The 17,082-nt window shown below is 39.4% G+C and overlaps 1 protein-coding gene across 2 annotated transcripts in view; it reads left to right on the forward strand.

Moving 5' to 3' along the window:
• Nucleotides 1-6,990: 6,990 nt before the first annotated feature.
• mafb (v-maf avian musculoaponeurotic fibrosarcoma oncogene homolog b (paralog b)) overlaps nt 6,991-17,082 on the forward strand; it is a 115,510-nt gene continuing 105,418 nt past the window's right edge. The window contains exons 1-2 of one of the 2 annotated variants that reach the window (XM_007244269.4): nt 6,991-8,472; nt 15,948-16,014. In XM_007244269.4, the coding sequence (XP_007244331.2) occupies nt 7,448-8,472; nt 15,948-15,975 (1,053 nt within the window). In that variant the 5' untranslated portion in view covers nt 6,991-7,447 and the 3' untranslated portion in view covers nt 15,976-16,014. Of the gene's footprint in view, nt 8,473-8,660; nt 9,936-15,947; nt 16,015-17,082 lie in introns of those variants that run through there. The other variant, XM_007244268.4, reaches the window with a different exon arrangement.

Below are 17,082 nucleotides of genomic sequence, written 5' to 3' on the forward strand. Positions count from 1 at the left end.
AGAGCTTTCCACACCTGCCAGATAACCTGAGGCTGTGTGCTCGTACAGCTCAGGCTTTTTGATTATATGAGTTTGAACTTGTACCAGGAGGGAAATTGATTCCGACTCTATTCTGCTCCTACTCTGAAATTTAAGACCGTTTTTGGAGGGCATCAGATGACTTTTCCTCCTCACAGGGACAGAATTACAGAATTGAGGATCATGCTGAATACATTCTCTAACTGCTAGTGATGGTGTTAGTGAGTCGACATGCTCCAGCCGTGTTACAGCGAGAGCAAGCAGCTCGGGAGCTGTGGAGGCGCGAGTGCTGATTTAGGATTACCTCACTCACAGCAGTGTTTATTAGGATATGAAATGAAAAAGCTGAAGAGAGCAGGTCAGAACTGTTCTACACAAGCTTTTACACAAGCAAATAGAAGCATGTGACACATGTGAACCTCACTACAGGACACTACAGCATATTGATGCTGCAAAACTTCCATTAGAAAACAGCAGCTGCCCTGTACAGTGTATAAACCAAAGAGAACAGAACAATTTAAATCCTTTAGAATGGCTTAGAGCAGGAGTTGGCAATAGGCGGAAAAAGGCATGACACATCTGGCCCGTGAGGTTGTTTAAACGATGAATGATAATGAAAATAAATTAATAGATAAAATGCTTCTCTAGTGAGCTTTTGTTTACACTTGCTGTGACTTTATTTTCTGCTCGTTCTCGTTTTTTTCTACTCGTTCTTGGGCTCCCTATCTCCTTATAAGGGCGTTTTTCCCTGTTGTGTCCCAATTCACAAGCCGGAGCAACGGTAGTGTTTTGGACCGCGCAACCCTGATGACACGAGTTCGATCCCGCATGAGGAGTGGCGTGTTTATTTTTTTTTTATTTTTCCTTTTCTCTTGGGTTAACCTGCTTTGAGATCAACTTTTCTGCAATTGGGTTTAACAACCCTCTGGGCTGGAGAGCTACTAGTTTGTAGCACTCCATCACAATACACTTCATTTTCCTGGCTTAAAGGCTATGTTGCACCGACATGCCAAAAGTTGTGCAAAAGTGTTACCACAAGGGATGGCTTGGAAATGCCGACATCTCTAAGTTGTGAGGTGTTATCTTGTGAGGGAGGACTAAACACTAGCCAACATGCTAATGGCATGCCAATGTGAATGATAAGAATTACAGTCTAATAAAGCTTAATAATGGGTGCCAGATTTTTTTTAAGTTGCATGCTTGTGCATGATGTGTTGGAAGTGGGTGGTAATGAGTGTTACCAGAAGTGTCTGTTTACAATTGTCTATGTAAACCACCAACAAACCCTGGCAGAAAGCTTATACACCTTCGGTACAGGAGGCATCACACACATATCCTTAGTCCTTTAGCCTGGAACATGGCAAACCTGAAGAAACACATACTAATGTCTCATTTAGCATTTACATTTGCCATGCAAAATCTTAATTTACAACTAGTTCTGTGACATTTCTTCTATCTTAGATTATGTAAAAATGATTATTTGGATGACTTTATCTTAAATTAAGATAATCGAAACAATGAAACTCTGTTTTCTTTGACAAATTTGAAAACAGGCATGGAGGACCTCATGCAGAGCTCCTAGTCTAATGAGCATTAAAGCAGAGAGCCACACACACACACACGTATGTGTGTGAAGACACCCATACACAATCTGGGTGTGACTGTAAGTCATCCGGCCCTCCTCTAGTCTTTGTGTAATAAATGGGTTAGTAGTAAAATCTTCATGGAGAGAGGGATGAGAAGAAGGCTAAATAGTGAGAGAGAGAGAGAGAGAGAGAGAGGGAGAGAGGTGGATATGTGAAGATGAATGCGTCTGCAGATGAAATGGGAGCGCATTAAAATCCAGATGGTGAAAGGAGAATATTAACTCTGAAATGAGGGAAGCCGACGCTCAATTACCACACTTTGTTTCCATGAAGTGGAAGCTTATTATCTTAATATGCATTTTTTTATTCCCTTCATAAAACATTGCACAGAAAGAAGCCCGTTAAACTGCCTTTATGTTCAACCTTGTAATAGCTTTTTATGCTCCTTTCATTCTATTACAAAGAGATACAACACTTAGTTAAAAAACCTTTGGAGAAACATTTCATTTTCTGTAGCTGATAATTAAATGTTGCTCAAATGAGTGCATTGAAATCATCTTGTTCATTTGGACTAAGCTCAGGATTTAATATACGGCATTAAATAGGGGTTCCAAGATGAATATTAAGCTAGCCACCCATTGGGATTGTATAATGAATGATTATGCTCATAATCCCAGTAATGGTGGATTTCTTTTCATTTAACAGCTTTATTAAAGTTCGATGGACCAGGTTTACACTGTGCTCATCAATGATAATGGCCTCCAAGACTGGATGGTCATATAGGAAGCCCGTTCCAGTGCCTGAACATCACCCGTGTCCTCTCATGCTCTAGTTCAAATAGAGTTACAGAACGTATCCTGCGTTAATAACTTGACAGACAAAACATCGCAGTTCCTCTGCATTCAATTGGGATTAAACATCAACAGTCTTTTTTTTCTATTTATCAGGATACTGCATCTGCAAATGTCATGAAAGCACAGACTGTAAAGACTGCTCTGTTGACATCTGTGCCGTTGTTGCCTTAGTGGAAAAAAGGGCCTCTCAGCCGGCAGGGCCATCGTTCATAACAATGGGAGAACACAGTAATGGATGCAATAATTAAAAGTGTATGGACTAACTGTAAATCATGTAATAGGCCTATAAGGTTAGTTATTTTTAAACAATATTCATCAATTATTCTCAGGGGGTTGAAATGAAAGAGGTCATAAAATCTCACATTAACACAAGCCTTGCTAATGTATTCATATGAGCACAGAAAGTTGGTGAAGATAGCGAGTACTGTACCTTTAAAACTCCCTCTATTTCTTCTTTTGGTGTTATACTTAATAAATCAGGCCTTTAACATTTGAACTTATGAATCATCAGATCTAGTAAAGAAATTCATCATGCAGTCAACATTCAAAAAAATACATTTAAAAGAGAGCTGCCATTTAAAAAATAAAGGTGCCAACAACACAATTGCATTCCAGATCTTACAAAGATGATCTCTTTGGTCTTAATGATCTTAATTCTGTTTAAGAATAAGTCTGGTTTGTTAATTCCACTAATACTCTGAAATGACTTCAAATAAACAAGATCATTAATACTAATAGTAATAATCTCCAAATAAGTCTGGTGTGGCCTTTCCTGGAATCAAACCTCTGGAAAAGGAGCTGAATGTACTTCCCACAACACTATTAACCATTTAACCATCGTTACATTTGTGATATATTATGCCAGTGCTCTTCCCATTAACCTGCGAGAACCACAACCCAATAAATTCAGCTTTATAGGAGGTAAATACTCAAGTGCTTCCGGCAGCAGCGCTCACACAGTCACTGCAGACAGCTGAATTAATAGTCGGCGTAATAACACACACAAACACCAAATAAGTCAGCTTAAGGCAGACTGAGACCCTGTAATCACAAACATTTTAGGTGCTTTCCAAGTGGCCTGAAGAAATGCTTTAAGCACATGTTTTGCTGTTAAGAAATTATTTAGAAAGATTTAGGTTCAGAATATTTACTCTGTTTTGCTTTGCTATTCTAGTGACATCCATCATGGTAATTAAAAGAATGTAGAACATGATACTCATGATTCTGAACATGTGGACGGATATGAATCTTCAGGAATAAACATCATGCAGAAAAAGCTTCTATGCTAATAAGCAGAGTGCACATATGCACACATGCATGCACACACACACACACATGCATGCACAAGAAAAATGAAGAGTGTGGCAGCTAGTTTTAAAGTCCCAACCTGACCTGCCTGTAATCAAGCAGGTTGACATGAATAAGCATTTTTCATTAAAACACCACATAAAAATTCTGTCAGATTTCCATAATCAAAAATCAACCTGTCCACATTTTCTAACATTTATCTTTGTATTTAACTAGAAACACACGCAACCCTGCTTTACACACTACCAAATAACAACACCAAATAAATAAATAAATTAAGATGTAAAGTCTTATGAAAGATGTAAAGAGCGCTTAGATGTGAAATTAAGAAAATGTTCTCAGTGTAGGAACTTTGAAACAATGTTAGCCCTTTAAAAGCTATAGCACAAAATGAATTGTTTATTGTATAAAATGATTATGAATGTCGTATCTGTCTGTAACAATGTTTAAAAGCAGTTTATTGACACGAGGTTGGCTTGAAGTGTGACCAAATGGATTTTAAAGAACATAAGAATTAAAATAAATATACATATACTGTAAAAATTACCACTGTACAAACCCAGAAGGTATGTGCAGAAAATATAAAAAAATATAAAAGATATTGCTATATTTGTTTTGTAGACATCATAACCATGGGTCCTATCTCCACCACAATAAAGACATTTTAAATCATAAATTAATCCATCATAGGGCATTTCAGAACACTTCTAACACCACAACAAATCAGAACACTGATCAGAAATCAGACTTTGTTTACATCTTAATCACTGTGCAACTTTGTGCAACTTTTCTTTAATTATAAGTATTAATTATCCTTTAATTATCAGTATAAACTACTACATTTTTACTTAAGATAAGGATTTTGGTCCAGTAGCCATACTTCAAGTTTATTATAGTTTGTGTAGTTTATATTTGTCACACATCTGGCCATGTTAAACATCTAAAATCACTTTCATAATGTACAATATTATTTCTAAAATACGAAAACAGGTAGAAGCTGCAGATAATTAGAGTAGGCCTCGGCATGAGGTTCTGTAGAACAGAAGCTGCAGTGAAAAGCACATGAACATGGTATTAAAAAAGGCACTGGCTTCTCCTGCCAAAAGGTTTTCTATATAAATTCATTATCTTCTGCCTCTCGTTATTCCTCTTGACGCTTGAGCTGTTATGCAGTCAGATGGGATATAAATTCAATATTTATTCAGGGCTCTTGAAGGGCCTCCAAAGGCTTTTGTTTGGTGATCTAATTAATGAAATAATATGTTTATTCTCTCCCAGTTTAAGGTCCTCAAAAACCGTCACGGAGACCAAGAGAATATTTACTTCCACGTGGTGCTCTGGGAGTGTGGCTGTTTTTTATTCTGAGGCTGGCGGCTTTGTAGTTTGGGTGGCATTTCCACACTGGAGTGTGTCCTAAGAGAATACTCTGCTGTGCTGCCTCTGATCACACACAGCCCCAATAGAAACACGTGGGGTGTGTCGTTACAGAACACTTATGTGTAAAAGTAGTAGTTTTGTGTACACTTGCACGCTTTCCAGCTGGCACACAACCGACCTTCAAAGTTGAAATGTGGTTGAAATATGATTTAAGTAATGTTTTATTTAATGTTTTATTCAACATTGAAACAACATATTAAATGGCTGTGCAAATCTTTGAATTAGCATTTTACATTTCATCAGCATACAATTTAAAAAAAATGGTTGGATGGAGGGATTGGTGCTTTTTTGGCACCAATTCTTCGCCATATCTGCAGGACTGTTAATGTTCTATTTGTTTTACTGTTGTGTTTTTAAGATCAGATATTAAATCAGATTGGTGAGTAACATTCTTTATACTTAGCTTTACTACAGTGATGTAAGTGTATTGTTAACTCTCCGTTAACCATAGGATTTTCTCATTTAAGTGAGCTATGGTTTACTAAATGTTGAATGTATAAAGTTGAAACAACGTTGCCATATAAACGTTGGTGCACTTTTCAAAATCAACACCAAATCCAAGATGATTCAACCATAACATCGATGTTGATGCAAAGTTGAAATGCCAGCTTAGAAACAGAGCACTTGTGTGAAAAAGAGGGTCAAAATCAAGTCCTGCTGTTGTGATTCCAAGAAGAAAAAATAAGCCTTGTTTTGGGTAAAGTGCGTTTGCATAAAAATGCGTTAAGTTCCCTCGTTACTGGAGCCTAGATCATGCAACACGTGCACCTGAAGCTGCACTTAAAATCATGCAGGACGTCCTGTGATTTAACATCATTGCAGATGACTGTTTGAGCCTGTTGTGAGTTATATGAGGTCAGTAGCTTATTTGGACTTGTGTATTATCAAATATTGATAATTATCAAATATTGATAATACTTCTTCTCAAATTTGTACATTTAGCTTGTTGTAAGATCAAAACGGTTGAACTAAAGTAATCTTTGGGTCGTTTTCTCAGTTGCCGTTTGTAAACGTTCCGAAAGGTGGCACTGTTGTGTTTTCACACTGGGCAGGATTGACATGCTGGAACTCAGACCACGATTTATTCCACTATAAAATGACACAGTACCTCATAGTCTAACCACAGTGTTTTTCTTCTAATATTCCTACGCTTAGTCTATTATTATAGTCTATATTCCTCCTGAATGCAACATCTCTCACCAACATAGGTTAATTCCGACTCTAATTTCAGGTATTTAATCACTGGAGTACACATGTAATTACATTTTCTCAATTATTACAGTACAAAAAATACATACTGCATCTTTGTGAATTTGGTGGGTTACCTTATAATTATATAATATAATATAATAACTGAAAGAGCCTTTTTGTTTACTACATTACGTTTAGGTATCTGACAAAAGTTTTTTTCAGACAATAAAGGTGGAATTTGACCGTAAAATCGACTACATGGCGTTAACGTGGTGTTTCAGTCCACATAAATCAATCCGCCTAAACTAGATTTCTTGATATGGGCTATTCTTTTCTATTGTAATACTTCAAACGGTTCATTCACACTGACTGTCACAAAAGAAAAAAACAAGCTGAAAAACAAGCTTTCTTACTGTTGTTTTCTCAAAGCAGATCATTAATATTTCGCTAATTTGCTGTTAAATAGTTAAAAGCACGAGCTCCGGTCTGAGTCCGTTCAAACAGTTGAGGCAAACTTTTGTTTCTTCTCTAATATGTAAATGAGCTTTCAGATGGAGCGCTCCCATTGGCTGCGAGTCCCAGTCCAATTCCTATTTCAAACGTGACGTCAGGGCAGCTATAAAACTCAGCATTGCTTTTATACTCGTCTGCTGGGCGATCCTTTAAAAACTCCACTACACGCCCGGAGTGCTCTTTTTTCCAGCAAAAGCAACAATTTGCCAGTCACATGCACGCTAACCTCCTCAGTTTTACGCAATTATTGTAGAAAAAAGAAAGAAAGAAAAAAGCGAAGCCATGAAGTGTTAAATGTTTCCTATTCAGACGCGCCGAGACCCGCGTGCTGAGAGAGGGGAGACGGGAGAGACGGCAAAACACCCCATCCTGGCTGCTCATTTATAACACAAATCCGCAGTCTTCTTTTTTTTTTTTACCTCTTCCTCTCTCGGTTTTGAAGAATTAAATAAAGAAATCAAGCTGGCTCACACTGTCTCGAACCCGACCAGTCTGACAGCTGCTCTTCATCCCCTTTGGAGGACTGTCAACAGCAAAAGGATGGCATCAGAACTGGCAATGAGCAACTCCGACCTGCCCACCAGTCCCCTGGCCATGGAATATGTTAATGACTTCGATCTGATGAAGTTTGAAGTGAAAAAGGAGCCGGTGGAGCCCGATCGCAGCATCAGCCAGTGCAGCCGCCCAGTCGCCGGGGGATCCGTGTCTTCCACGCCGATGAGCACGCCCTGCAGCTCGGTTCCCCCTTCCCCCAGCTTCTCGGCGCCCAGCCCGGGCTCCGGGAGCGAGCAGAAGACGCACCTGGAGGACTTCTACTGGATGACGGGCTACCAGCAGCAGCTCAACCCAGAGGCGCTGGGCTTCAGCCCCGAGGACGCCGTAGAGGCGCTGATCAGCAGTAGCCACCAGCTGCAGACCTTCGATGGCTATGCCCGCGGGCAGCAGTTCGGCGGCGCGGCCGGACCCGGTGGCGCTGTGGCCGGAGAGGAGATGGGCTCGGCGGCCGCGGTCGTCTCCGCCGTGATCGCCGCCGCGGCGGCGCAGAACGGCACGCCGCACCACCACCACCATCACCACCACCACCACGCCACGGGCCACCACCACCACCACCACCATCACCTCAACGGCGCCACGGCACCCGGCGTTCCCAGCGGCGGAGGCGGCGGAGGAGTCGGCGGCGGGGGCTCGGCGGGGAGCCTGCAGCACGGGCGCCTGGACGACCGGTTCTCCGACGAGCAGCTTGTGACCATGTCGGTGCGCGAGCTGAACCGGCAGCTGCGCGGCGTCAGCAAGGAGGAGGTGATCCGGCTGAAGCAGAAGCGCAGGACGCTGAAGAACCGCGGCTACGCGCAGTCGTGCCGCTTCAAGCGCGTGCAGCAGCGGCACGTGCTGGAGGGCGAGAAGACGCAGCTGCTGCAGCAGGTGGACCACCTCAAGCAGGAGATCTCCAGGCTGGTCCGGGAGAGGGACGCCTACAAGGAGAAGTACGAGAAGCTTGTCGGGAACGGCTTCCGAGAAAACGGCTCGAGCAGCGACAACAACCCTTCCTCTCCAGAGTTTTTCATGTGAGTTTTTTTGTTTGTTTGTTTTTTCTCTTTTTTGATTTTTTAATCGCAGCGCTTGATTAAAAAGGAAAGAAACTAGTTCAGCAGCGAGTTAAATTATTTTTATTTTATTTTTTGACATGTGAGGTCTGTGATGAGAACAACATTTGATTTTTATTTTCTAATTTTATATTTTTTTTCCTTTCAAGGTCCGGAGAATGGGGGTCAGCCTCCAGTTTAAGAATGATTCGATAATGGAATCAAACTTTTTTTCATCAACGACTTTCATGTCATTAATGTCTGTTTTTTTATTCTACCACCCCATAATGTGTGTGCTTTTCTGTCTGTCTGGGGTTTACGAGCTTTGGGCTGACAGAGACGCGTTGACAAGGACCACTCTGCGCATGCGTGCCCGAAACTTTCCCCACGCATCCACGTTTATATTAAAACAGTTTTTAAGCATTTACAATGCTTGAAAACGACAGAACGGGTTTATTTATGCTTTCATAGAAAGGGAAATATCACCACCTGTTCTTTCACATCCTTCCCCATTTTGTATTTCTTGTAAAAATGTGTCAAAATCGTGTAAATTATTAAGGATAGATCCTATGTAACCGTTCCCACACGCTGGTCGTGCTGGGTGACGGGATTTCTTTTCTTTAAATTAACTTTTTGGACTTGTCCTTGGCTTTACATCCATTCTTCATCCGGTGGGCTGTCCACTTTTTTGGGACTCTGAACAAAAAAGTTACACCCGTCTCCCCCCCGTGAAGCTCCACACTGTCTCCATGCTTGTCTTCATGTACCAGAATTTGTAAAGGTTGCCACGCTAGATTTTCTGCGATGAAAACGGCTGAAGACTGTATTCATGGCGAATGTTTGGTCCTCTTGTTCCACGGTGTAAAGAAAGTGTTGCGTTGCTGAAAGTGTGTTCTTACACCCACCTGTAATTTCACCCTGAGACTCTTTTGTAGGCTTTTGTTGTGTGAAATAGTTATTCAGTATGTTAAAATCAATCTACAGGTCTGTGCGTTACAACATGCTAAATATCACAGGTTCATTTTATCTGAATTCATGTTAACTGCACTTAAACTGCTGTTTAATGGTCTAGTTTATATCATTAATCAGAGAGATGCTGTCTAATTACTAAAACAAGTTCATTTAGGCATGCAGCTAATTAGCCCAACGCTTTCACAAGTGTACCTCAGAATGTACCTCGCTGTGTGCCAGCCCGAGGACTGAAACATCACGGGCTGGGCTGCTCTGTACCTTTACCCGCTGTAGATCACACACATATGGACAGATGAACACTGTTAATAGTGAGGGAATTTAACGAAACCAGCTTATATAGTCCTCGCTCGTCAGGAGCCATTTTGTAGCCCTGTATGTATTTTGGTGTTGATTCGTTTGGCAGCTACTGACTGGAGCCTATAAATCCCAACCTCGCCAAATATAGTTCCTCAATAAATTTGTAATTATGAAAACGGTTTTCTGGTCTCTTATTCATTTTCTGTCTATTTCTCTTGTTTTTATTATCCATTATAAACAAGTTCCTTCGCAAAAAAACAACTCACTGTAACACACGATTTTATCAGGATAAGAAAAAAGGCTTCAGAGAGTAACTTCTATGATAAACTTGAAATAAAATTAACAAACTTGACTACTTAATTTAACTACTGAATTCTGTCTTTTAATTTAAATTGTCTATGAGTAAGCTGTGGGAGACTGACTTGTTGCCGCAGAACAATTAAAGCCATGTTAACTTAAATATTACAGGTTAATATTAATATGCTACTGACAGGAGATGCATTTACAGTTTTATATGATCTTAAAGTTTACCTCATAACTTTAATATTTCGTGAAAAATTAAATAAATGTCAAATTTCACAATTAATAATATTTGTACACAAATTACTTTACTTATCCAATCTAATTAAATCGTGTCATTTTGGGAGTCGGGTCATTTCTAAATCAACATTAGGCCCTCTTCTTGATGAAGGCGTAAGTGAGCCGTTTTAAGAGCAGTTTTGCAAAACAATCAGCGGTGATTCTTTCGACGAAATCTCAATGATTTAATCTTAAAACAGTAGTTAAGTCTAATGAGGAGTTTGGATAGGCAGGACGTCTGACTTTTCTTATCTGAAAACCCTTCTGCCCTTCGCTCTCCGCGGTTAATAATTCATTCAAAGCCCCTACTTTGACTGCCATCTAACAAACCTGTTGAGTGCCGTAGTTCATTCAGAACAAATATCTTACAGTTTAAATACTGAGAAAAATTAAAAAGCAGTTTCTATATATTTCCGCGATGTGCCTCTAAAGGATAGAGCGGATGAATTGGTGATGGGCAGCTTTCATAGATATATAATCCGAAAAAAGCAAAATATTTTAAACTTTTAAATATTTTTAATTCCAACCTTAAAAACAATTTAAGAGGCGCAAATACGTTATTAGATTTCTTCCGTCGTCGTATGTTTGTGAATTAATCACAATCGACTAATATAAAACGGATAAAAAGCGCCCGAAAAAAGGAATTGTAGTTAATTTCTCAGATATTATTTTTACGCATCCAGTCAAATGATCTATGGCGTTCTTGTAATATATCCAACAACTTAAATTTAAAACCATATACGCACTAATTCATATACAATATGTTGGTGTATAAGACTTTATTATTCAGTATTTAATTAAGCACTCTTTATGTTATTTGACAGCATTTAAAAAAGTAAAAGACAGGACATTATTCAGGATACTAAAGTGAAGCAACATTTGATAAATACTATTGTGTTTATATTTGCACTTGTATTTATTATTCCCAAAGCTTTTTGTGGATATTTACTGTAAAAAATCTTCAGAACTATATTTAACTTTTTTACCTGTTGATGGACTGATCAAGAATAAACATGAACTATATTATTATAGCACAAAAACTCACCATTCTCTCTTTCTCTCTCTCTCTTTCTCTCTGTCTCTCTCCCTCTCTATCTCTCTTCATCTCTTTGATGGGTATACAGAGTGTCTGCAGTAAAGGGTGAGTAGATGTGTAGAAGTGTAGGACTAATCTGTGAAAGCTCTCTGTGCTGTGGGGATCAGTTCTCTGCTCTGTGTTTGCTGTGTGTCTGGGTGCAGTATAGTCTCTACCCTGTGGAAAATGCAATGATTTCCTGTGTGATTAATAGCACAGAAAATACCTTGTTTTTGCTGCTTTAAAATGATGAATTATTGGCCATCCTCCACAGCTGGGCATAGATTGCCTTTGAGTAGGGCTTGTATGCTGTAATTTATGGCTTTTCCACCTGACGAGGTCAATATGCAGTGCTGTTTAATTACAGGAGTGTTGGATTGTAGAAGTGTAGTGTGCACATCTTCCTGTTGGGAAAGGCTGCTGGAATCTAGAGCCACTGGCTTTGTGTCGGCTGTCCACTACAGTGCAAAAGGTTTTTAGGATGATTCTTAGCTGGTCGAGTGAGCTTCAGACTGAGCACTCTCTCTTAATGTTAAGATGTTCTTAATCCAAATATGCTTTTGGGAAAGTGGGCCTTGATTTCTACCCTGTGACTGTGATATTATAGTTTCCTGCTTTAATGGCATTATTTAATTACCATTATTCAGTAATCCCAGTTTAAATATAAGGTGGTATTTGTGGCCTTCAGGTGTTTGTACAGGTTACCGTACACTTTAGACATCTCTGTTGTGTTTTTTTTTTTGATTCAGGCTTTGTAATGTTATATAGTCTTTACTACAGTGGCTAATGTGTGGATGATACTGTATGTGTTCAACAATAGAGTACATACAATATATAATTGTATTTAAATGCAGATGTAATATATTGTAATATATTGTATATATTTTCTATTCCAAGCATGCACGCTTACACTCCCACACACACACACACACACACACACACACCAACCCAGGCTTGTTGCAAATTGCATACAGTCAGGATTGTATTCTGCTTAATTCAATCAGAAGTTAAATATTGACACTGTATGTGCCCTGATCATTGGCCAGGGGGCAGCTGTGATTAGGTTAATACTGATAATATAGTTGTCTTCTGTCACCATATCGGTCTTTCGCATCAAAGGCCAACAATGAGAAATCACAGTTCTCCTCATGCATATTGGCATTTGAATCATCTACATGCATTAAGTTAAACGATATTATCTGTAATCATATCAGAGAGGGCCTGTGTTGGAATCAATGCTAGGGGGAGAGGAGTTTTCTTATTTCTCTCAGTGAAGACGATGTTTAGACTGCGGGTTCAGAATCCATGGTACTGACTGGGTGTACCATGCAAAGCTGTAGCATGTAATGCTCTTGATTATGATTCTTTTGTTTGGTATTTCCTTTCCTTTTGTCTTAACCTATAGCTTGTTTTAGCAATAGTTATGATCTGGAGGCGCAGAAGAATTATCAGACAGTTCAGCTCTGCTTCTCTGGTTTTCCCACAGCCTGTTCTGGCAGTCTGTGTTCACTGTGTTGGATTACTCGCAGCAGCCTGGCCAGTCAGGGGGACATTAGGGAGAGCGCTTCCATTCAGCGACTCTGAAACCCGAAAGACAATCTCTGTAGCCGGCAGTCCGGGCTCATCTGCATCTCTGCCACTAAACATTTCCATTTAAAGTGATTTAACGGGGGAGAGTTTATGTCCCCGCTGCGGTGTGTCCATCATCCGCCGACATGCCTGCTGCTCCCCACCACCACCCTCCCCTCACCTCCACACAGCTAGCGCTCCGCAAAGCTGAGTTATAGGGCATTTATTTGAAAAGCTAATAATTTAACTTTTTCTCCCCCAGCACGGGGCCTGCTGCAGTATTTCTAAAGATGTCGTGTTTATATCCTGAAGATGTGTGTTTCAGCCAGGACTGTGATTGCTTGAGGGAGTGGCTGGGGGGTGGGAGGGGGTGCAAGACAAACTCCAGCATATTGTGTGTGTGTGTGAGAGAGAGAAAGTGTGCAGTGTAGGAGTGTGTATAAGTTGGTGTGTGCTGTGTGTAAGACTATGGCACAATACAATGTGTTATACAATGTGGTGTACTCGGGATGAACTGTACTGTATGGCCAGATGGGATAATTGAATTATGGATGGTAATTGGCTTGATACAATACATTTAAATATAAAATCAGATATTGCATTTTCTGTTTTTGAAAAATAATTAAAAAATGAAAAAATAGTTTTAAAGATAGGAATTATGGAATTTCTGGACTATTCACGAGGGAACTGTGGCTACGGCCAATTCATACATGTTTGTGTTTGGTTACACACTTGTGTCTATATATCTGTCTGTGTTTCCGTGTGTGTGCTACTCTGTGTGTGTGTGTGTGTGTTCTTCTGCATATGGGACATTTGTAGTTGCAAAATCTGGCCTGGTGCCCAGTATGTGTTATACCTGCATCTCAATGAAGGCAGCAAGGTGATTTACTGGCAAGGTATCTTAGCAGCAGTCGTAGTCTGTCACTCTCTCGCTCTTACTTCCTCTCACTCTGTCTGTGCCTCTCTCGCCCCGTCTTCTCCTTAGCCAGCCAGTCAAAGAGACATTGATCTCCCAGCCAAGCAAGGTGACCCCACAGTACAACACTTCCAGGGTCTTTCGTTTCTTCTCTCCTCCTCGACTCTCTTTCTTCTCTCTGGGAGCTTGACCCGTGCGAGTGATGTCGCGTCCTGTGGCCCAGAGCAGAGCAGAGCAGTGAGGAGAATAAGTAAAACTGAGACGGCTTAGAGTCCTTCTCAGTCTTCTTAGTCTTCCCTATCACTAGCACACTCTCATTGGCACTAAATGGAGGACGCTTGCTATCTAAATGCACATTTTAGTCCATTATATTAAGATTTGGACACACTAAGCAGACAGGACAGTTAGCTGAATCCGTAGGAGTCGGAAAAAATCAGTGCAGCAAAAATAGCAAGAACGCTGAAGAGCCAACCAGCAATGGTCTGTGTCATTCTGATCTAAATTTCTCTCCCGTGGCCTTGTTTACTGTCATAATAGCTCTGTGTGTTCCTCACACAGCACAGAGGACGTGGTGGAAATATTCACTGCATAATGAATGCGTCTAACAAGTCATTCAGTTTGAGAACTGCTTGTTTTTGACCGGTGAGATTTCGCTCCGAATCAAAACAATAGCAGATCATCTCGCCAGAGCAGATCGGCTTAAGTGCGTCCAGGCCTTAACGGCTCTTTTGTTCAGCGTTTAGATTTAAGCTGATGGCAAACAGATTTTCACAATTTTGACACAGTCACACAAACACACACACTCATAAATATAGCCTAGCATTAGCATTAATCAGAATCTAAAACACTGTCAGGGTTAGTGACAGATCAGTGTCAGGTCAGTGTAAAAGTGCATGCTGTCCCAGCACTGTGAGCTCTAGTGTGGGTCAAAGGTTACTTAAGCTAGACAATCGCAGTAGAGTGAGACTTCTTCTTTCAGGTCATTCTTTCTTGCTGACCTGTAAGAATATCAAATAGACATATTTTCAGGAGGCATTTGGTATTGTTTAGTATTGTTTAGTATTGTTTGGTATTGTTTTTAATTTTACTATATTATCATGCATTGCATTAATTGCATCATACTTTCACCCTTTATTTTTATCTATTTACCTTTTGTTTTGTTTTTTTGTTTCTTTTTTTAAAGCTGCTGAATTTTGGGACTATGCTTTTTAATTGATACTGTTGACTTGTTCTGACCTGAAAACCTTTTTGTGTTTCTGTTTTTAATTGTTTTGTAGTGGGACAAAAGTATTGTTAGTTTCAGTAGTAATATTATTTCCAAATTTGATTTGTATTTTATTTCATTATTGATTGATTTATTTATTGAACATAGTTTGCACAACATTATTATAGTTCTTCTTGTTTCTGATACATACAGTAAATTTTTACTGGCCCTATGGCATATTATAGTGCTTTGATTTATTGTGTTTAGTGTGCCTTAGTTACACAAAATTTGATCATTTTTGTGTGTATTTGTAAGTGTGTTGGTATGTGTGTGTGTGCATGCAAGTCAGATTCAATGAATGGTCAATAATGGGCAAAAAAAATATATATATATTTTTAAATACTAACAAGTAGGGCCGGATGGTAATTCAAGATTAATATATCTTGTGATGAAACATAGTTGACTAAATATGATGTGAATTTTAATACATTTCTGATATATATATATATATATATATATGTATACATTTTCCAGAAGTTTGTATGTACAGACATCTATTGTAAGTTTTCCTGACAGCTTGTCTGTGTCTTCTGTACTGTTTATATCAATATTGTGTAATTATATTGTTTCAACCAAAATTATTAAATATACTGTCATATAAGTTTTGTCCGTACCGCCAAGTATACTAACACTTTTTACTTGAACTATATTTTAATAAACTACAATATGCATTTTGTCAATTATATTTTAATGGTGTTTTATTTGTGGGCTACAACTTATTAGAAATATTTACACATACTTTATTCTCTCTCTCTTTTTTCTCTCTCTCTATTTCACTGTGGCAGGTCTTCAAGAAAATTTCTGCACCTGTGATATGACGTGTGCTCCTGCTCTCTACCCCTGCAGTCTGAGGTACAGCCATACATTACTCTACAATTTCACTACTTCAGCTTTCTAGCTCGGAAAAGCTGTCCAGTGTTTTTAGAAATATTGTAGAAAAAGATCAGTCTGGTTATTTCAGTTTAATCAGTGAATCCTTACAATTTTATTTAATTATTTTATGAAGTTGGAGTTCCACTGAATTGTAATTTACCAAGATTTTCATAATAATTGCATAATTCCACAATTTAGAAAAATCTGTAAAAGATCTATGGGTCTATAAATCACTCTTCAAGCCCTCCTGCACCAATACTTTTTTGTCATTTCACACGACTGACTTTGACTATGTTTGAGCATTCAGAAATATGATTTTGAGAGAAATTTAGATTTTGTTATTGTATTTAATGGTAGACTCTGGCTCAGTAGTTCAGTATCAGCGTCTGTCACCGATTCTGCGACTGCGACCGAGTGTTGTATTGTTGACCGAAACTGAAACAGGAACGTATGACTTGCACTTCTGGTTTCTGTTAACATAAGCTCCTAATGTGACCACTGGCAGTGAGATGGTCAGTTTTCAGTTTTTTTTCTTGGCCTGGTCTAGGCTGGATTTTGGGCAAGTGAAACACTGCAGTACTGCAGGCTCTTTACACACTCGCAGAAACTGAAATACACACTGACCTTCTGTCTGGACGCTGTCAGGATCGAAGGCCTGGCTTTTAAAGGCTGTGTGGTCAATGCTGAGTATCAGTGTGTGTGTGTATGTGTACGCTGTGATGCTGTATGTGTGTAAAACCTCAAGCTTTTACACTGCAGGCTTATTGTCCAGTTATTAATCTGATAACTTCCTATTCAGCGTCTAGCCTGAGACTAGTTTTCCAAAGAGAAACAAAAAGGCCTGTTTATATGAATGAAAATGGAATATAGGAAGGCTGTTTAATATGGTGTTTTTTAGATGTGTAAATAAAAAAGATTCTGCATTTTGAGCTTACTGATAATCAGGGCCATATATAGTAAATTGTGTTTAATCTAGTGGTTAAAACTGCTGCTTGACACATGGCAGACTACAGAGTACACTCTGCTATGCTAATTAGAGTCCTTGCC

This window comes from Astyanax mexicanus, chromosome 2, assembly GCF_023375975.1.
Source record: "Astyanax mexicanus isolate ESR-SI-001 chromosome 2, AstMex3_surface, whole genome shotgun sequence".
NCBI lineage: Eukaryota > Metazoa > Chordata > Actinopteri > Characiformes > Acestrorhamphidae > Astyanax > Astyanax mexicanus.